Raw genomic sequence first — 21,109 nt, forward strand, 5'->3', positions numbered from 1 at the left:
GGGAAAAACAGATGATAATAATAACCCATTTGTCAACCCACTACTACTAGGAAAGAAAACCCACAGAAAAACTGATCCTGTGACTGTAAAGTGACCTTGAAAGTTTTGAAAGGCACTTACAAATTAAATGCATTATTATGATGATAATTATTATTATTATTATTATTATACATCATCATCATCTATCTAGCTGGCTAGCTATCTGGCATGCTACCTCGCTAGCTATCTAGCTGGCTACCTAACTAGCTGGCTACCTAACTAGCTACTGATTTGCTATATATTAGCTATCTAACTAGCTATCTATTAGTGAGCTAACTTTATCTATTTGAGTTACTTCCGGGTTGAGTGAACGCTGGCGCGTGTGACTGCCGCTGCTCACCCACAGAAAAACTGATCCTGTGACTGTAAAGTGACCTTGAAAGTTTTGAAAGGCACTTACAAATGAAATGCATTATTATGATGATGATGATGATGATTATTATTATTATTATACATCATCATCATCATCATCTACCTAGCTGGCTAGCTATCTGGCATGCTACCTCGCTAGCTATCTAGCTGGCTACCTAACTAGCTACTGATTTGCTATATATTAGCTATCTAACTAGCTATCTATTAGTGAGCTAACTATCTATTTGAGTTACTTCCGGGTTGAGTGAACGCCGGCGCGTGTGGCTGCCGCTGCTCACCCACAGAAAAACTGATCCTGTGACCTTGAGAGTTTTGAAAGGCACTTAGAAATGGAATGTATTATTATTATTATTTTCACTCACAGACAATGACAGACCGGAAGAACTAGCGTACGGCTTGCATGAAATAGTCAGGGACAAGTTTTAGGCGTCAACACATTTATTGCCTGCTGCGTTCTTCCTGATGAAGAGTTCAGAAATATCCTGGCGCTATGCTACATTTTTTTTTATCTTAATTCAAAGTCGGGGGGGGGAATATCACTCACATCCAGCAGTTGGCGGGAGACGTCACACCTCTTGCGGTTGACTCACGTGGTCTCGGCGCCGTATTCTTTGTCCAGCGAGTGATTCAAGGTGACGTCGTTAGTTAGCGTTAGCGCGGATTCTTCCACTTTATTTGCATTGGAGGCTTCGGAGCAGGCCACGCTGACCTTTGCGCTCTCACTGAAAGGACAAGGGTGACATTCATCTGGACGCTTGCGAGCGGGCCAAACTGCCGTCCGTTCCTCCTACCTGAATTTGTAATCGGGAGGGAGGCTGACCCCCAACCTGTAGTCCTCCCTGGTTTTCAAAATTTGCTTCTGAAGGTCCGAGACGGAGCAGGTGCGACCGCTGGAGACGTAGCCCAAAAACATCAGTCGCCCCCTGATGTACATCTAACACATTGGACATGACAATGTGGCAATTCATGGGATTATTATTATTATTATTATTATGATTATGTAATCACAGGTTCGACATTTTTGATTTGTGCCGGTATTTGTTCATGTAGGCACGTGGGGGACCACACAAATGCCATACGGGAAGGCCCGGAATCGAACCCACGACCTCTGCACGGTAGATGATAGTCATCAAATAAAAATGCGGTGGTTTTTTTGTGTGTTGAAGAACAACATTTGAGCGTTAATAATAATACTCATAATAATCCATTTGATTTCTAAGTGCCTTTCGAAACTCTCAAGGCCAGGATCAGTTTTTCTGTGGGTGAGCAGCGGCAGCCACACGCGCCAGCGTTCACTCAACCCCAAAGTAACTCAAATAGATAGCAAGCTAGCTCGCTAACTAATAGATACAGTCACTAATAGATAGCTACATAGCCAGCTAGATAGCTAGCGAGATAGCTAGACAGCTAATAGATAGCAAATAGATAGCTAGCTAGACTGTCACAAGTCTTCTCTCATAAGAAATTCTGTCAAACGGAAATTCCTTCTAAGCGCCTTTCAAAACTCTCAAGGCCACAGGATCAGTTTTTCTGTGGGTGAGCAGCGGCAGCCACATGCGACAGCTAGCTAGCTTCAGATGTGACATGAAAATATGTTATGTTATATTTTTGGACCACATCAATGCATTTTGGCTAAAGCTATATTGCTAGCTCGATAGCTAGCTAGCGATCTATTCGCTATGTCCTTGAGGGTTTTGAAAGCCGCTTTTATTATTATCATCATTACCTATCAATTAGCTATCTAGCTAGTTAGCAGTCTTAGCTCTATTAGCTAGGTATTACAGTGGAGCCTTGGTTTTCAAACGACTCACAGTTCGAACAAGTCGGAGTCCGAACAAAAAATTAAAGAAATTCTTGCTTCGTAGTTCGAACAAAAATCGGAGTTCCAACGCCGGTACGACGGGTGGGATGCTGAGCGGCATACGGGTGTATCGCTCTCGTGACCAACTGTGTCACGTTCCGATGTCGACAGTGGCAGCTGACGAGTCGGAACGTTAATTGTTGGAGAGGATCGCTAAGCAGGTGACAGCACGTTGGTGCTGGCAGATGATTTATTAACAAAAGGCGCGCGTCCGGAAAAAACCGGTTCAACAAAAAGTGACAAAACAGCACCGCAAGTGGGTGAGCTCGGGGAAAAAGAAAAATGCACACGAGGGTGCAAAACAGCATACGATGTCGAGAGTATCGACTGACGCAATCGAGGCTAATAAATACCTCGGGCGAAGCAACTCTCGTTGCGATAGCAGTTCAAGGCACGCGGGCGAGGTGCGAGGCCTTGTATCTTCCGACGCTGGATGAGTGCCAGCGTCTGGTTTAAATGTCCAAATGTCTGTGGTGAGGGAATTGACAGCAACAGGCGGGCGTCGGGAGCGGAGGCCCCGCCCAGCTGTCAACTCGCTCGTGACAAACTGTTGTCGCGTGCGGACGTCCTGCGTTTTGCTCTCGCGTTTAATATAGGTGTACAAAGTGTTTCAGCCCCTAATCATGCCTCCAAAGAAAGTCAGCGAAAGCAGCAAAGATGCTAAAAGTGAAGGCCTGGGTTACATTTATGTTTATGTTATTTGTGTCTGTCATTTTGCTGAACATTTTCTGAGATATACATTGCTTTTTATGTGTTGGTCAGCATTTTAATGTGCAATTTCATGCATAAAATAATGTATAAAGTACTAAAAAGGTTAACATTCAGGGTGTTGGAACGGATTAAAACGATTTACATTATTTGGAATGGGAAAACTTATTTTGGTGTTTGAACAAATCGCTTTTTCAACAGGGTTCTGGAACGGATTATGGTCGAGAACCGAGGTATCACTGTAGCTATATATTCACTAGCTATTAGCTATCTATTCGCTAGCGGGTCCGGGTCTATTTGAGTTACTTCCGGGTTGAGTGTGGCTACCGCTGCTCACCCACAGACAAAAACTTATCCTGTGACTGTAAAGTGACCTTGAGAGTTTTGAAAGGCTTAGAAATTAAATGGATAATTATTATTATGATATTGACTCTTAAGACTACATAAGCATTCCATTCAACATAAACCTGAGACTGTCTTCTTTCATCAGAAAAAAGAGTTAATTCCCAAGTTCTATGGGCCTGGAGTTATCTGAGCTTGAAATGGGGGCGGCCGTCCAAAATGCAATTCAATACATTCATATTGAATGAGATTGCGCTTGAGCAACAGCTGAAGCTGGAACAAAGCGCTAACATGGACAAAAGGCAAATGCTGGCCCCTCGTGGGCTGGTCTGACCAGCGCTTTATCGGCAATGGCGCTCCACGTCATGCTTTTCAATTCCCGAATAAATGCGGCGAATTGAACCTGGACGGAGTGTATTTTGGTGCCGATTTTTCGTGTGCCGCGCGGGTGCGGCCCGCACTGACCAGGATCATGCCGGCGGCGACGTTGTGGCGATGTTGCAGGAGGATGTTGTCTACCGGGCAGCCCAAAGCCCCCGTGGACACTTCGTACCTCACCAGACGAAACGAGTCCCTCTGGCACTGAAAGGCAAAAGGGCGGCGTGGTCATTCGGGGCTCCGATTGGAGGGCGGCGAGCTGGGAAAACCCACCTGGGCGCAGGGCATGGTCCTCTTCCTGTTGCTCCGGCGGTAGAGCTGCTGGACGGCGTCCTGCTCGGGCGCGGAACCGGGCTTGACGGGCAGCGTGACGGCCACCACCAGGATCTGCTGGCTGTGCGGCGGCTGGCCCGTGATGAAGGCGTCGTACTCGGCGTCCAGCAGGACCGGCATCAGGACGGTGCTGCAGGAGCAGCGCTTGGGCGGCGCCGGGCCTTCCGGCGGCTCCAGCAGGGCCGCCCGCAGTAGCGGCGGACACACGGTGAGCGGCACCGCCGCCGGCAGGCCGGACTCCGCCGGGAAGCGGGGCAGGCGGTGCAGCCGCGAGTCGGCCTGGTCGGGCAGGACCACCAACCTGCCAATCAAAATGATTTAGTGTACCAAAACTGCAACAAATGAGCTCGAAACTGGGGAGATTCATAAAGTCCCGCCCCCTTGTTCGTGGCGTCACGTTAGGATTGGCCCATCCACAAACTGCCTTGCTCCAGAATCAAAACAATGGCTTCAGATTGGGAGAAGATGCTTTCTTGTTACTCATCCAGTTGTGAATATGATTCAAATAGTTCTGAAGAGGAAAGCATACATGTTTGCAATCCTCCCAGATCAATTCGAGCCGTCAATGACAGCAATGTAGCGGCCAGAAAATGCACAAGATGGCGTCCAAGCTCCGTTGGAAATGGGCTGCTTTGTCCGCTGGGAATTTGTGTCAACTTCCACCTTCTTTATGCGTGTTACCGCGATTGGCTGCGACACACAACGATTCACCATTGCGTTATTTATGTCGTTTTCCTTCTAATTTCGCCATCAACACTGTGTTTTGAGACGAAAAAAGTACCCAAAATGCTTTGTGTGTTGCTTTCTCGGTGAGGGGCGTTTCCTCCATGACGTCATTGTCATCAACTCGAAAACAAGACTTCATGAATATTCAGCGCGAGTCTTAAAACGTAAACAATAGCTGTCACGATCTGGTTGGCGACCAACGGGTAGCAGCTGTTGGCCATGCCTGCAGCCGCGCAGGTGTTGGTCGTTCCAATCAGTGGCAGTCAAAAGGACACCCGGCACGACCATCCGGTGTCGGGTCATTGCATTGTGTGTATGTTTGCTGCACCCTGTCAGGTTTGTTTCATTTTGGCAGACTTTTACTCTTGGTTTTCTTTGGTACTTTGTATTTTTCTGTTCAGATGATTTTTATGTTTTAGATTTTGTTCCTGCTGACTTTATTTTAATACAATTTGTCAAACGCAACCTGCTGCTCCCTCCTGCCTACTTTTTTTGGAGATCCACAACCGCCATCTCCACCTTGCAAATTGTGACAATAGCTAAAGGACAACCGACACCTCCGGACAAGTTGCATCCATAATTTGTAAAATTGCTTCAAATGACTTCTACTTCTAGTCGAGGTGCATATTCCACCATGATGTCCCTGATCCACCGGTGAAGAGACGCTTTGATGCTCTCCTCTTTCATCTGGAACTGCTTCGTGTAACAAAGAAGGTACAGAAAGTGCTTAAGAATGAATGTCTTTGTGTTGTCATGTTATTTGCTATTTAGTGTTTTTGACTTCAAGCTGCCTTTCCAGCAGCTCCTGTATTTTGTTTTTCTACTTTCATTCCTTTCATCACTTTGCCGCTCACTGTGAAATGTAAATTACTCCATTGAGAGACTAAAAAAAGGCATTTATGCTTTCATCTTCACAACTACTTGAATCCTATTCATAACTGGATGAGTAAGTAGAAAGCATCTTTTTCTCCAATCTGCAATAAAAATATCATATTGTGTGTTTTGGGTATTTTAGATGCTATAAAACATTTTTCTGATGTCAGGAAACAAAAAAACTGATGTCGGTTGTCTTTTTAGCCATTGTTTTGATTCTGGAGCAAGGCAGTTTGTGAAGGAGTTTCCTGAGGGCGGGACTTTCTCAACCACCCCAGTTTCCAGCTAATTTGTAGCAGTTTTGGGCAACTTGAAGTCATTTTTTTGGTGTTTTGCCTTTGACTAAAATATCAGCCTGCGTGTTTTGGCTATTTTAAATGCTATAAAATGTTTTTTCTGATGTCAGTTAGGAAACGGTTGTCCTTGAAATTGGAGGCTATCCCCACCCGGTCAACTCACGTCGGCTGCGATCAAGGCTAACAAATTACTCTCATTGACTTTGAAAGCTAATTGAGCTGAATGACGTTTGCCGCCCTTTGACCTCCGTCCCTCCAGAGCCGAGCGAGAAAAGGGGCCGACCGACGGCACCCGGGGAGTTAGCGGCGATTCTTACTCCTGTTTGATGTTGCCGAGGATGCGCAGGGGTCCGATCTGCAACATGCTGTGCTCCTTGGTGTTCTTTGCCGGGAGCCTGACAAACATCACAAAAACCTCGCATGAGCTCCCAAATGTCATTCAAACGGCAATCATTCAACAGCCTCCGTCATTGCCTTCAAACAGGTCGGGAGCATTTTGTTTGTTTTTTTTGGCGGAAATGACCATTTGTTGAAATGCACTTTGTCTTTGCGGCGTCTTATTTTGAAGGCGCTTCATATAGCATATAGCTATATTTTACGTTTTAAGACTCACGCGGAATATTCAGGAAGTCTTGTTTTCGAGTTGATGACAATGCCCTCAGTGACGTCACGGAGGGAACGCCCCTGACCGAGAAAGTGACACACAATGCATTTTGGGTCCTTTTTTTTTCATCTGAAAAGACCGTGTTGATGGCGAAATTAGAAGGAAAACTACATAAATAACGCGATGGTGAATCGTGTGTTGCACCAAGACTACTATTTGATACTAGTTGACATAAATTCCCAGCGGACAAATCAGCCTATTTACAACGGAGCTTGTGCGCCATCTTGCGCATTTTCCGGGCGCAACATTTGAATCCAGACGGCTCGAATTGATACGGAAGGACTCCTTTAATCGATCGCAAACATGTATGCTTTCCTCTTCAGGACTATTTGAATCATATTCATAACTGGATGAGAAACAAGAAAGCATCTTCTCCCAATCTGAAGCCATTGTTTTCATTCTCGAGCAAGGCAAGACGTCTTGGCGTGACATCATGAACAAGGGGGCGGGACCTTCTGAAACTGGCCACTCCCGGATTCAAAATAATTCTTCAAAATATGTACTCTGGTGTTTTCTACTATCTTTGTGACTGCTCTATTTCTTGTATATGATAGTTGTCCGTGTTTTGTTACGGCTTCAGCTGTTGTCAAAGCACCAGAAATAGCATAATGTGGCCACTTGCTAGCTATCTACCTAGCTACTTGCCTTCCATTTGCAATCTATCTGGCTAGCTAGCTAGCTATCTAGCGAGGTATCCATTCGCTATATAGTTAACCAGCTAGCTATCTATTAGCTAGCGGGCTAACTTTCCATCTATTTGAGTTATTCCGGGTTGAGTGAACACTAACGCGTGTGGCTGCCGCTGCTCACCCACAGAAAAACTCATCCGTTGACTGTAAAGTGACCTTGAGAGTTTTGAAAGGCGCTTGGAAATGAAATGGATTATTATTATTATTCTAAATAGCAAACAGAGACTGTTGCAGCCATGATGGTCACGTTAAGCATGCTTGCTGTTAAAGCTTTTCATCGTACGGCTGAGAGCTTACACAGACGTATGATTGGCTAGTCACTCGCCAATCATAGTTTGCGAAAACTGTTCTGATCAAAAGCCGTTAGTGACATGAGCATAATGGCCAGAGCTAGCACAGTGTATCTGTATTATTATTATAATAAGCAAAGGCATTGTTATGTTGATTTCATAGCGCTTTTGTCAAGCCATAATGGATGAAGGAGAAAAAATGGATTTGGTTGTAGATTTACTGTTGAAGCCATTTTCAAGAAAAATCATCAAGAAAGGTGGGTCAGTTCTTTGCTGGCTAATGGCACCCTCTAGTGGACTTGTAGTAAATCACATCAGCGCTTTTCCTGGACTGATTCAGGCGTATAATTATAATCCATTTCATTTCTATGCGCCTTTCAAAACTCTCAAGGTAACTTTACAGTCACAGGATAAGCTTTTCTGTGGGTGAGCAGCGGCAGCCACAGGCGCCAGCGTTCACTCAACCCGGAATTAACTCAAATAGATAGAAAGCTAGCTAGCTAATATATAGCCAATAGTTAGCTAGCAAGATTGTTAACATTGATGGTGCCCAATCACTTTTTTTAGAACAGGCTACTAATGTTGTAGATGGCGGTGCCCAGTCACTACCTTTGGCTCAACTAGCTGGCTAGCTAGCTAGATAGCTAATAGGTAACTAGCACAAGTGAAGGCCTAGCCATGAAGTCCACAGCCCGCCACCGGTTCAGGATGACGTTACCTGGTCTTGGCCGCAGCTTCCCGCTGCGTTTTCTTGGGCGGCGGCTCTAGTTTGTCTGGCGCTTTTTCTTTGGCCTTGGCCATCTTGCCGCGGGCCCGCTCGCCAGACTTGATGGCCGCCGCGGCCGCGGCGCGCGCCCGCTTCTTCTGCTTGCCTTTGGCCACCTTTGGCTTCTTCTCGTTGTGCTTGAGACCTGCACGCCAGCAAACACGGGAGGGTCTGCGGTTAGCCGAGGGCGGGCCGAGCGCTGGCTTTGGAGAGCCGCTCGCTTGGACGGGTACCGGTGGCGGTGCGATAATAGTCCAGCCAGGCATCCAGAACGTCTCGGACTTTCTTGCGGAGTTTGTTCAGGTCGCCCATCACGTGACAGCCTTTCTTCCACCGCGCAGACAAGGTCGCGACCGACGCCTCCGGGAACGTCATCTGGTCAGCCTCCTGGCAAACGGGGGTCGGGTGTGGGCGGGGCAAAGTCAAGGACACACCAGCGTCAAGTCCACGCATTGCAGACCGGTCGCAAAAACTCACTCGGGCACACGCCAGCGTTCACTCAACCTGGAAGTAACTCAAATAGATAGCAAGCTAGCAAATAGATAGCTAATAGCTAGCGAATAGATAGCTAATAGCCAGCAAATAGTTATGTCGTAGCCACGGAATACATATCTAATAGCTAGGGAATAGATAGCTAATAGCGAGCGAATAAATAGCTAATAGCGAGCGAATAGCTAGCTAATAGCTCGGGAATAGATAGCTCATACCTAGTAAATAGATAGATATTAGCTAGCAAATAGTTAACTAATTATTCAGTAGCTAATAGCTAGCAAATAGATCGCTAATAGCTAGCAAATAGCGAGGGAATAGATAGCTAACAGCGAGCGAATAGCTAGCTAATAGCTAGGGAATAGATAGCTCATACCTAGCAAATAGATAGCTAATAGCTAGAAAATAGTTAGCTAATTATTCATTAGCTAATAGCTAGCGAATAGTTAGCCAATAGCTAGGGAATAGCCAGCAAATAGTTATGTCGTAGCCACGGAATACATATCTAATAGCTAGGGAATAGATAGCTAATAGCGAGCGAATAAATAGCTAATAGCGAGCGAATAGCTAGCTAATAGCTCGGGAATAGATAGCTCATACCTAGTAAATAGATAGATATTAGCTAGCAAATAGTTAACTAATTATTCAGTAGCTAATAGCTAGCAAATAGATCGCTAATAGCTAGCAAATAGCGAGGGAATAGATAGCTAACAGCGAGCGAATAGCTAGCTAATAGCTAGGGAATAGATAGCTCATACCTAGCAAATAGATAGCTAATAGCTAGAAAATAGTTAGCTAATTATTCATTAGCTAATAGCTAGCGAATAGTTAGCCAATAGCTAGGGAATAGCCAGCAAATAGTTATGTCGTAGCCACGGAATACATATCTAATAGCTAGGGAATAGATAGCTAATAGCGAGCGAATAAATAGCTAATAGCGAGCGAATAGCTAGCTAATAGCTCGGGAATAGATAGCTCATACCTAGTAAATAGATAGATATTAGCTAGCAAATAGTTAACTAATTATTCAGTAGCTAATAGCTAGCAAATAGATCGCTAATAGCTAGCAAATAGCGAGGGAATAGATAGCTAACAGCGAGCGAATAGCTAGCTAATAGCTAGGGAATAGATAGCTCATACCTAGCAAATAGATAGCTAATAGCTAGAAAATAGTTAGCTAATTATTCATTAGCTAATAGCTAGCGAATAGTTAGCCAATAGCTAGGGAATAGCCAGCAAATAGTTATGTCGTAGCCACGGAATACATATCTAATAGCTAGGGAATAGATAGCTAATAGCGAGCGAATAAATAGCTAATAGCGAGCGAATAGCTAGCTAATAGCTCGGGAATAGATAGCTCATACCTAGTAAATAGATAGATATTAGCTAGCAAATAGTTAACTAATTATTCAGTAGCTAATAGCTAGCAAATAGATCGCTAATAGCTAGCAAATAGCGAGGGAATAGATAGCTAACAGCGAGCGAATAGCTAGCTAATAGCTAGGGAATAGATAGCTCATACCTAGCAAATAGATAGCTAATAGCTAGAAAATAGTTAGCTAATTATTCATTAGCTAATAGCTAGCGAATAGTTAGCCAATAGCTAGGGAATAGATAGCTAATAGCTAGCGAATAGATAGCTAATAGACAGCAAATAGTTATGTCATAGCCACGGCATACATATCTAATAGCTAGGGAATAGATAGCGAATAACTCGTGAATAGATAGCTAATAGCTAGCAAATAGATAGCTAAGAGCTAGATATTAGCTATCTCTTAGCTAGCTACTTAGCTTTCTATATCTTTGAGTTATTCCGGATTGAGTGAACGCTGGCGCGTGTGGCTGCCACTGCTCACCCACAGAAAAACTAGAAATGTAATATATTATCGTTGGGGTAATTCGCTATACGAACATCTTTAAACATCTTTTTGCATCATTTCGTTTCGGTTTGGACTTCCTGATACGTCATCCTCGTATAGCGAATTATCCCAACAATTATGATTATTAATTTGAGAACATTTGGGGGGGGGGGGGGGGGTGTCACTCTCACCGCTTCCTTTGCGGCGCCGGGGACGACAGAGAGCGGGAGCTGGACTTTGTTGTCCTCACACTTGAAGCACAGCAACGCAGAGGTGCCGCTGAGCAGCCGCACCGAGATGCCCTTGGCCAGCTGCGCCACAACCAAAAACAGGTTACACCTTTGACACACCTCGGACGGGCGGGAGAAAGTTATGGGTTACAACACCGGTGTCAAAGTCAAGGCCCGGGGGCCAAATCTAGCCCGCCACATCATTTTATTCGGCCCGCAAAGCAAATCAAACTTGTGAAATTCCATGCTCACCTTTCAAGCTAGCGAGCTAGCTAGCTTTCTTTCTATTCAACTAGCTAGCTAATCCCTTCGATCACAGGTGTCAAAGTCAAGGCCAGGGGGCCAAATCTGGCCCGCCACATCATTTTATTCGGCCCGCAAAGCAAATCAAACTTGTGAAATTCCATGCTCACCTTTCAAGCTAGCGAGCTAGCTAGCTTTCTTTCTATTCAACTAGCTGGCTAATCCCTTCGATCACAGGTGTCAAAGTCAAGGCCCGGGGGCCAAATCTGGCCCGCCACATCATTTTATTGGGGCCGCAAAGCAAATCAAACTTGTGAAATTCCATGCTCGTCGATCGAGCTAGCCAGCTCACTTGTTACCTAGTGAACAAGCTAGCTAACTTTCTTTCTATTCAGCTAGCTGGCTAATCCCTTAGATCACAGGTGTCAAAGTCAAGGCCCAGGGGCAAAATCTGGCCCGCCACATCATTTTATTCGGCCCGAAAAAGCAAATTAAACTTGTAAAATTCCATGTTCATTTATAGAGCTAGCTATCTAGCGAGCTAATTAACTTTCTTTCGATCATATTCAGCTAGCAGGCTCATCCCTTAGAGCACAGGTGCCAAATTCAAGGCCAGGGGGCAAAATCTGGCCCGCCACATCATTTTATTCGGCCCGCAAAGCAAATCCAACTTGTGAAATTCCATGCTCACCTTTCAAGCTAGCGAGCTAGCTAGATTTCTTTCTATTCAACTAGCTGGCTAATCCCTTAGATCACAGGTGTCAAAGTCAAGGCCCAGATCTGGCCCGCCACATCATTTTATTCGGCCCGAAAAAGCAAATTAAACTTGTAAAATTCCATGTTCATTTATAGAGCTAGCTACCTAGCGAGCTAAATAGCTTTCTTTCGATCATATTCAGCTAGCAGGCTCATCCCTTAGATCACAGGTGTCAAATTCAAGGCCCGGGGGCCAGATCTGGGCCCCCACATCATTTTATTCGTCCCGCAAAGCAAATCAAACTTGTGAAATTCCATGCTTACCTATCATGCTAGCAAGCTAGCAAGCTTTCTTTCTATTCAATTAGCTGGCTAATCCTTTAGATCACAGGTGTCAAATTCAAGGCCCGGGGGCCAAATCTGGGCCCCCACATCATTTTATTCGTCCCGCAAAGCAAATCAAACTTGTGAAATTCCATGCTCACCTTTCAAGCTAGCGAGCTAGCTAGATTTCTTTCTATTCAACTAGCTGGCTAATCCCTTAGATCACAGGTGTCAAAGTCAAGGCCCGGGGGCCAAATCTGGGCCACCACATCATTTTATTCGGCCCGCAAAGCAAATCAAACTTGTGAAATTCCATGCTTACCTATCATGCTAGCAAGCTAGCAAGCTTTCTTTCTATTCAATTAGCTGGCTAATCCTTTAGATCACAGGTGTCAAATTCAAGGCCCGCCACATCATTTTATTCGGCCCGCAAAGCAAATCAAACTTGTGAAATTCCATGCTCACCTTTCAAGCTAGCGAGCTAGCTAGATTTCTTTCTATTCAACTAGCTGGCTAATCCCTTAGATCACAGGTGTCAAAGTCAAGGCCCAGATCTGGCCCGCCACATCATTTTATTCGGCCCGAAAAAGCAAATTAAACTTGTAAAATTCCATGTTCATTTATAGAGCTAGCTACCTAGCGAGCTAAATAGCTTTCTTTCGATCATATTCAGCTAGCAGGCTCATCCCTTAGAGCACAGGTGCCAAATTCAAGGCCAGGGGGCCAGATCTGGGCCCCCACATCATTTTATTCGTCCCGCAAAGCAAATCAAACTTGTGAAATTCCATGCTTACCTATCATGCTAGCAAGCTAGCAAGCTTTCTTTCTATTCAATTAGCTGGCTAATCCTTTAGATCACAGGTGTCAAATTCAAGGCCCGGGGGCCAAATCTGGGCCCCCACATCATTTTATTCGTCCCGCAAAGCAAATCAAACTTGTGAAATTCCATGCTTACCTATCATGCTAGCAAGCTAGCAAGCTTTCTTTCTATTCAATTAGCTGGCTAATCCTTTAGATCACAGGTGTCAAATTCAAGGCCCGGGGGCCAAATCTGGCCCGCCACATCATTTTATTCGGTCCGCCAAAGCAAATTAAACTTGTGAAATTCCATGCTTACCTATCAAGCTAGCTAGCTAGCAAGCTTTCTTTCTATTCGATTAGCTGGCTAATCCTTTAGATCACAGGTGTCAAATTCAAGGCCCGGGGGCCAAATCTGGGCCGCCACATCATTTTATTCGGTCCGCCAAAGCAAATCAAACTTTTATCATAGTAGCTAAAGTCCCAACCAAAATGTCAAATTGTCCCACGTCAACAACCACAACAACAGTCATCATTTTTTCTTTTGAGTGAGGACGGCGGCGAGATTGACCTTGATCACGATCTTCTCCTGTTCTCGGTCCGTCTTCCAGCACCACTCCCTCTTCAGGTTGCCCTCCCGGTCGCAGAAGAATCCGCCATGTCGGTCCCACAAGGCCGTCACGGCACAGCTGGAAGGGCAAGTTTTAAACAAAGCGCCGGCGGCGACGGACAGAGCGCCGGCGAAGAAGCCACCTGACGGGGTGAGAGGCGGAACCGCGGCCGCAGGCGGTGACGGTGGCCAGGATGACGGGGGCGTGGCCGTCGGTGAACACGTTGGTGCAGAAGCCTCCCGACGGAAGGCCCGAGTGGCTGTGGCACACGGCCACGTTGCCCGACGGGTAGCTGAAGGGACGCCGTCAAGGGGCCGGACGGTGGCGCGGCCGGCTGGCCGGCGGGTGGACGCCACGCAAAGGATACTAGATGAAGGAGCTCCCGTCGGCCACGCGGCAATGCAGTTTCTTCAGTGGGGGCGGCTGGCGAGGCGCGGCTTCCTCGGCGAGGCTTTCGGCTTCGCTCGGCACGCTGAGCAGACCCCGAGTCTTAATTCCGGCCTTTGGGTCAACGTAGTGACGGAGGAGCGGAGAACTCAGTGCCCGATCCGCCACGTGCGCTTTGATCCTGCCGGACGGACAAAACGTCCATTCTCAAGTCGCCCATACGGAACCGCCTCCCCAAACTAAAGACGCTGAAGGCAATAGTGATGTGTCCTTCGCGAATGAGCCGGCCGGATCTCTGAAGTGAACAAAGAGAGCCGGCTCCTAACAAGGATATGGGAGCCGACTTTTTTCCCCTCGATTCCCCGCCCCCCGGTCTTCGGTTAAAGCCGCACGTGATTGGTCAAGATCCGTAGTAGAGGAGGGAGGGGAGAATTACATAGAGGAAGGGGTGGGGCTTTAGAGAAACAGAAGTACGCCGTGAGTAGCACGGGAAACAGGAAAGGGAGACGACAGAACATGGTAGCGCGACAAAGAAAAAACAAAAGTGGCTCAAATGATCGCAAGTGATTTAAGTGAAGTGAAGTCAGGCAGTAGGGATATATATATATATATATATATATATAGGGCCTAAACTACCAGTAAGACTTTAGTTTGCTGACGAAGTTTCTTGGATAAAAAAGTGAAACGTCCGACACCTCCCAAGAAGTACAGATGACGGCTGAAGAAACCTTTTCATCGAAAGCCATATAAATAAAAATATTTGATAATGTGTATTTGTTTACATGATGATGATGACGACATGTTGATACATGATTTTTGATCGTAAATCAATGTAAGCAACAAAAAAAAAAAACGAGGAGCCATTTGGGAGCCAAGCAGAGCCGTCCGGATCTTTTTAGTGAGCCGAGCCTCTTTTCAGAGAACCCGTTTCTCACGGCTCACATGATACATTTTTGTGGGTGAGCAGCGGAAGCCACATGCGCCAGCGTCCACTCAACCCGGAAGTAAGTCAAATAGATAGAAAGCTAGCTAGCTAACCAATAGATAGCTAATAGACAGCTATATAGCCAATAGATAGCCAGCTAGATAGTTCATCAATAGCTAGCCTTCCAGCTAGATAGCAAATAGCTAGCTAGCTAAATAAATCAAGAAATAGTCAGACTAAACGCAGATTTTTTTTTCCCCTTCAGTCATTCATTTAACATCAATTTTAAACGGCAGACGAGAGCATAATTGGTAACGAGATTTTAGTTTTGTCACTAACAAATAACTCATCATAGTTCTTTTCATTACTTTGGAAGGCAGGCTACAATAGGTTAAAAAAGAAAAAAAAAAAAAACATGGCAATCTGATGATGTCATCGGCGTCCAGTCAAAATGCCAGGAAGCTTTCCACCGATCGCGCCAAAACATTTAATTTTGAAAGCAGTTCCAAAGCGCACATGGAGTCTCGACGTGGAGTTGAAAAACGACCGATCGCGTTCGGAACTCGTGCCATTCACGCGGCATCTCGCAAACAAGGCGGAATGAAATCTGTCGGGGAGGAACTGACTGCGGACTTGCGCTGCTCTGGAGTCTCTCCACCACCCACTGGCACAAGCCCCTGGGAGGGGGCGTTTCCTCGCCCAAGGCCTGCAGCGGCAAAGCCATCCAATCTGTAACAAGACCAAAAAGTGACAGAAGGCCCGGCATAGGCCCGGCATAGGCCCAGCCCGGCGGCGGACGGCGCACCCACCCGGGTCTTGACTCCCGCCGGAGATCATGTCTTCTGTGGGTGCGGGACTGACGGCTGAGCGGCGGGAAATTCACACAAGCGACACCAGAGTGCAGTTTTTGGTGGCGGGCGTCGTTGGAAAGTGCGGCGCGGCTGCTGGAATGGACTTACCGGACACTTTGTGAGGTGCGCTTGCAACATCTGATGAGGAAAAAGACAACATGCCTGAGGTTGGACTTCCTTCCTACCGACTCCCACGCCATCGCCTCAACAACTTTGCACATTTTGACAATTACGTCTTCATGATCACAACCCAAATCCTCTTGATTGGCCAAGTATGTAGAAGACACAAGGAATTTGTCTCTGGTAGAACACGCTGCACTAGTATCATCCAAAAAAAAGACATGAGAAAGACGTATGGAGGACACTCAAAGCCTCATCTCGTCCAATCTAATGGAATTCCTACCTGGCTATCTATTTGCTATCCATTTGCTATCTATTTGGTATCTAGCTAGCTACCTAGCGGGCTATCCATTTGCTGTCTATTTGCGATCTATTTGCTATTACTATCTAGCTACCTGGCTGGCTACCTATTTGCTATCCATTTGCTATCTATTTGGTATCTAGCTAGCTACGTAGCTGGCTATCCATTTGCTATTATTATCTAGCTATCTGGCTGGCTACCTATTTGCTATCTATTTGGTATCTAGCTAGCTACGTAGCTGGCTATCCATTTGCTATCTATTTGATATTTAGCTATTTGCTATCCATTTGGTATCTATTTGCTATTATTATCTAGCGACCTGGCTGGCTACCTATTTGGTATCTAGGTAGCTACGTAGCTGGCTATCCATTTGCTATCTATTTGCGATCTATTTGCTATTACTATCTAGCTACCTGGCTGGCTACCTATTTGCTATCCATTTGCTATCTATTTGGTATCTAGCTAGCTACATAGCTGGCTATCCATTTGCTATCTATTTGCTATTATTATCTAGCTATCTGGCTGGCTACCTATTTGCTATCTATTTGGTATCTAGCTAGCTACGTAGCTGGCTATCCATTTGCTATCTATTTGATATTTAGCTATTTGCTATCCATTTGGTATCTATTTGCTATTATTATCTAGCTACCTGGCTGGCTACCTATTTGGTATCTAGCTAGCTACGTAGCTGGCTATCCATTTGCTATCTATTTGCTATTATTATCTAGCTATCTGGCTGGCTACCTATTTGCTATCTATTTGGTATCTAGCTAGCTACGTAGCTGGCTATCCATTTGCTATCTATTTGATATTTAGCTATTTGCTATCCATTTGGTATCTATTTGCTATTATTATCTAGCGACCTGGCTGGCTACCTATTTGGTATCTAGGTAGCTACGTAGCTGGCTATCCATTTGCTATCTATTTGCGATCTATTTGCTATTACTATCTAGCTACCTGGCTGGCTACCTATTTGCTATCCATTTGCTATCCATTTGGTATCTAGCTAGCTACGTAGCTGGCTATCCATTTGCTATCTATTTGCTATTATTATCTAGCTATCTGGCTGGCTACCTATTTGCTATCTATTTGGTATCTAGCTAGCTACGTAGCTGGCTATCCATTTGCTATCTATTTGATATTTAGCTATTTGCTATCCATTTGGTATCTATTTGCTATTATTATCTAGCGACCTGGCTGGCTACCTATTTGGTATCTAGCTAGCTACGTAGCTGGCTATCCATTTGCTATCTATTTGCGATCTATTTGCTATTACTATCTAGCTACCTGGCTGGCTACCTATTTGGTATCTAGCTAGCTATGTAGCTGGCTATCCATTTGCTATCTATTTGATATTTAGCTATTTGCTATCCATTTGCTATCTATTTGCTATTATTATCTAGCTACCTGGCTGGCTACATATTTGCTATCCATTTGCTATGTATTTGGTATCTAGCTAGCTACGTAGCTAGCTATCCATTTGCTATCTATTAAAAAAATAAATAAATATATAAAAAAAAATAATAATAAAAAAAGACACTTAGATTTGGGTCCTTGAGAGTTTTGAAAGCCGCTTATAAATGAAATGTATTATTATTATTATTATTACTGTTTTGAGAGTTAATGGCGACGGGGAAGCTGAAGCTGTTGAAATGTTTGCTGGATTTGGTGTGCATGGATGCTTAGCGCCTGCCTGAGGGGAGTCGCTGGAAAAGGTGGTGGGCAGGGTGCCGAGGGTCATCGATGACATGATTCGACTCCACCAAATAATAATAATAATACATTGTATTTATAAGCGCCTTTCAAAACTCTCAAGGTCACTTTACAGTCACAGGATTAGTTTTTCTGTGGGTGAGCAGCGGCAGCCACACGCGCCAGCGTTCACTCAACCCGGAAGTAACTCAAATAGATAGAAAGCTAGCTAGCTAATAATAATAATAATAATAATAATAATATATTTCATTTACAGGCGCTCTTCAAAACTCTCAAGGTCACTTCAGTCATAGGACAAGTTAGATAGCTATCTAGCTAGCTAGCTAATAGATAATGAGACCGGAGAGCTTTCCAGACAACTACGTTTGACTCTTTGAAAGTTCTCCCCAGCAGAAGAGCCCAAAGGGAGGTTCCTGCGGTGCCTTTCGCACCCCCAAGGTGCCAAAAATAATTGCCCGCGCGGTCCAGAAAGAAAAGCGAACTAACCTGTGGGGTCTTTGGTTGCTTTTGAAGGTTTCTTCTGAGACTTTCTCCTCCTGGCCGCTTTGCGTCGGGCCGCATCTTGGGCCGCCTTGGGCTGCTTGAGGGCGGCGTCGGCAGAGTAGTTGAGGATTTCGCCCACTTGAGGGGAGACGCCCCGGCTGCGCTGCAGAAGGCGACCCAATTCGTTCAGCAAGCGAGGGGCGAGTCGCTTCTGGCTAGCCAGCGGGTCCTGGTTCTCGTCTTCCGCAGACTCATCTTCGCATGTCTCCTCCCTTTCCGGGGTCTCAGGAAGATCCTCGCTTTTTGCTTTTTTCACCAGCTTCAATTGTTTGCCATTTTCAGACCTGTCCAGGGAAACCATCAGCACGTTTTCTTCGGGACCCCGACAAAAGCTCACCGCGTCCAAAGCGCAGACACTCCGCCCACTTTCACGGTAACATGGCCTCAGTTGGCCCCAAAGTTTAAAGTTTATCATCGTAATAATAATCCATTTCATTTCTAAGCGCCTTTCAAAACTCTCAAGGTCAAGTTCCAGTCACAAAATAAGATTTATCTGTGGGTGAACAGCGGCAGCCACATGCGCCAGCGTTCACTCAACCCGGAAGAACACAGATAGAAAGCTAGCCAGCTAGCTAATAGATAGCCAGCCAGATAGCTAGCTAATAGACAGCCACACAGCCAGCTAGCTAGATAGCTAATAGACCGAAAATAGATAGCTGTCTAGGTAGCCAGCTAGATAGCTAGAAAGCTAGCATACGCATGATGTAATGAGAATCATTCAACTACAGGTAATAGCCGACTTGCAACCGACTCAACATACGACCACCCGTACTTACGACCACGAACTCCAGAGCCTATTTTAATCATTTTAAATATGCACTTGACCTGATGGCGGTTCTGCATCGACCCGAGAAGACAATAAAGCACCGGAAACCGCCGGCAAACGTAATCACTAAGCCCTTAAAAGTGATTGTTATTAATGCACAGACTATGGTACTTTGATTCCACTTTGAGGAGGGCTCTGGTCTCGACCCCCCCCAGGCCCCACCTCATCCGTTAACATTACAGGTGTCAAAGTCAAGGCCCGGGGGCCAAACCCGGCCCGCCACGTCATTTTATTCGGCCCGCCAATGCAAATCAAGCATGTCAAGCGCCATGATGCTTGCAAAAGTCCAAAACAAAATGTCAAATTGTCCCATGTAAACCACAAAAACAGTCATATTTTCATTTCAAATTTGAAAACTAGCTACCGTATTTATTCGAGTATAACGCGCACAATTTTCGACCTAAAAAAAAAGAACTCAAAGTTTGGGTGCGCGTTATAAACAAGGCCTGGGAAAAAAAATTCTCCTATTTATTTAATGCTTTATCCCTTCCAAGAGCATTTCCATGGATATTCTCACCCTTCAGTTTGGATTCTCAGAAAGACCCGGATTACCGCGCATTCTTTTTTTAATTGTTGATTAGCATTTCTTTAGCTAAGCTTCATTTCCTTTCCTGGCCTCGCTAGATAGCCAGCTAATAGACAGCCAACAGATAGCTAGCTAGAGAGCTAGCCACCCAGATAGCTCTATAGCGAAAAGCTAGCTAATAAAGCAAATCAAACTTGTAAAATTCCATGATTGCTAAAATCCGAACCAAAATTTCATATTTTGGGATGTAAACCACAATAACATTCATTCATTTGGACTTGAAATTTGAAAACTACTTATTCGTTAATTTGTTGTGCTTTGTAGATGGAATATGTGGAGGGGATGAAACATTTTAATGGCTTCCCCAAATTCATAACGACCCTTGAGGGGAACCCGGAACTACAATGTGGCCCCCCGCTGCGCAAAAAAAAAATGACTTTGACACCCCCGGTTGACACAGCAAGTCGGACTCGGGTCTCTGTCGAAAGGAACGAAGGTGGAAGCGACTCGGAATCGTCCTCGTCGTGGACGAAGTTTAATGGCGGAATGCGAGCTTTCACCTGCGCCAAAGCAAACTTTACCTTTTTTCCTTCTTGTCGTCTTTGGGTTTTGCCAAATTGGCAACTTTACCCTTCTTACTTCGCGGTGGCGCAGGCTGCAACAAGAGGGCACTTTCCAATCAACTCGTCGTCGGCTGTTCGCAGTGAGAGCGACAGAGACAGAAAATGGCGAGAGAGAAGTGGAGCGCGGGAGCTCACCTGGTCGAAGAAATAAATGGGGTAAGGGGACAGGAGCGTCAACGAAGTCATGAGGCGAAAAGCCAGGGCGGCGCTTCCCCCTTTCGGGCGCCTTCTCTCGCCACGTCGGGCGGCGTCACCAGGCGACACAGACACAAAGCGGACAATCGTCAGTGCGCCTTTCACTCCCGACGTCCGTCCAAACTCACCCGGATGGAAACAAATTAGTGATGTGTCGTTCGCGAACGATCTGGTTCTTGGAGCCGGATCTCTGAAGTGAACGAACAGAGCCGGCTCTTAACAAGGAGCCGGAAATGGGGGCCGACTTTTTCCCCTCTATTCCCCGCCCCCGGTCTTCGGTTAAAGCCACGCGTGATTGGTCAAGATCCGTGGTGGAGGAAGGAGGGGAGAATTACAGACACACGCAGCAGTGAGAAGAAGGGGGCGGAGGATAGACAAACAGAAGCACACCGATAGCACAGGAAACGGGAAAAGGGAGATGACACAGCTTGATAGCACTAAAAAGAAAAAAACAAAAGTGGGTCAAATGATTGCAAGTGATTTTCAGCCATTTTCAATTGTAGATGACAAAG

The 21,109-nt window shown here is 45.6% G+C and overlaps 1 protein-coding gene across 1 annotated transcript; it reads right to left on the reverse strand.

Moving 5' to 3' along the window:
• Positions 1 to 845: 845 nt before the first annotated feature.
• LOC148898499 (uncharacterized protein C3orf20-like) lies at positions 846 to 20,788 on the reverse strand. The gene is made up of 17 exons (XM_088995682.1): positions 20,538 to 20,788; positions 20,361 to 20,434; positions 18,371 to 18,711; positions 15,859 to 15,888; positions 15,709 to 15,762; positions 15,526 to 15,628; positions 13,955 to 14,155; positions 13,730 to 13,879; positions 13,548 to 13,665; positions 10,877 to 10,996; positions 8,571 to 8,724; positions 8,290 to 8,482; positions 6,246 to 6,323; positions 3,974 to 4,334; positions 3,788 to 3,904; positions 1,203 to 1,345; positions 846 to 1,133 (listed from the first exon to the last, which is right to left on the reverse strand). Exons 1-17 carry the CDS (start codon positions 20,586 to 20,588, stop codon positions 998 to 1,000), a joined length of 2,424 nt encoding a protein of 807 aa, XP_088851808.1. The 5' UTR covers positions 20,589 to 20,788; the 3' UTR covers positions 846 to 997.
• Between the last annotated feature and the right edge of the window lie 321 nt (positions 20,789 to 21,109).

The sequence above is a fragment of the Hippocampus bargibanti genome, linkage group LG05 (assembly GCF_051943395.1).
Source record: "Hippocampus bargibanti isolate YZ-2025 linkage group LG05, ASM5194339v1, whole genome shotgun sequence".
Taxonomy (NCBI): domain Eukaryota; kingdom Metazoa; phylum Chordata; class Actinopteri; order Syngnathiformes; family Syngnathidae; genus Hippocampus; species Hippocampus bargibanti.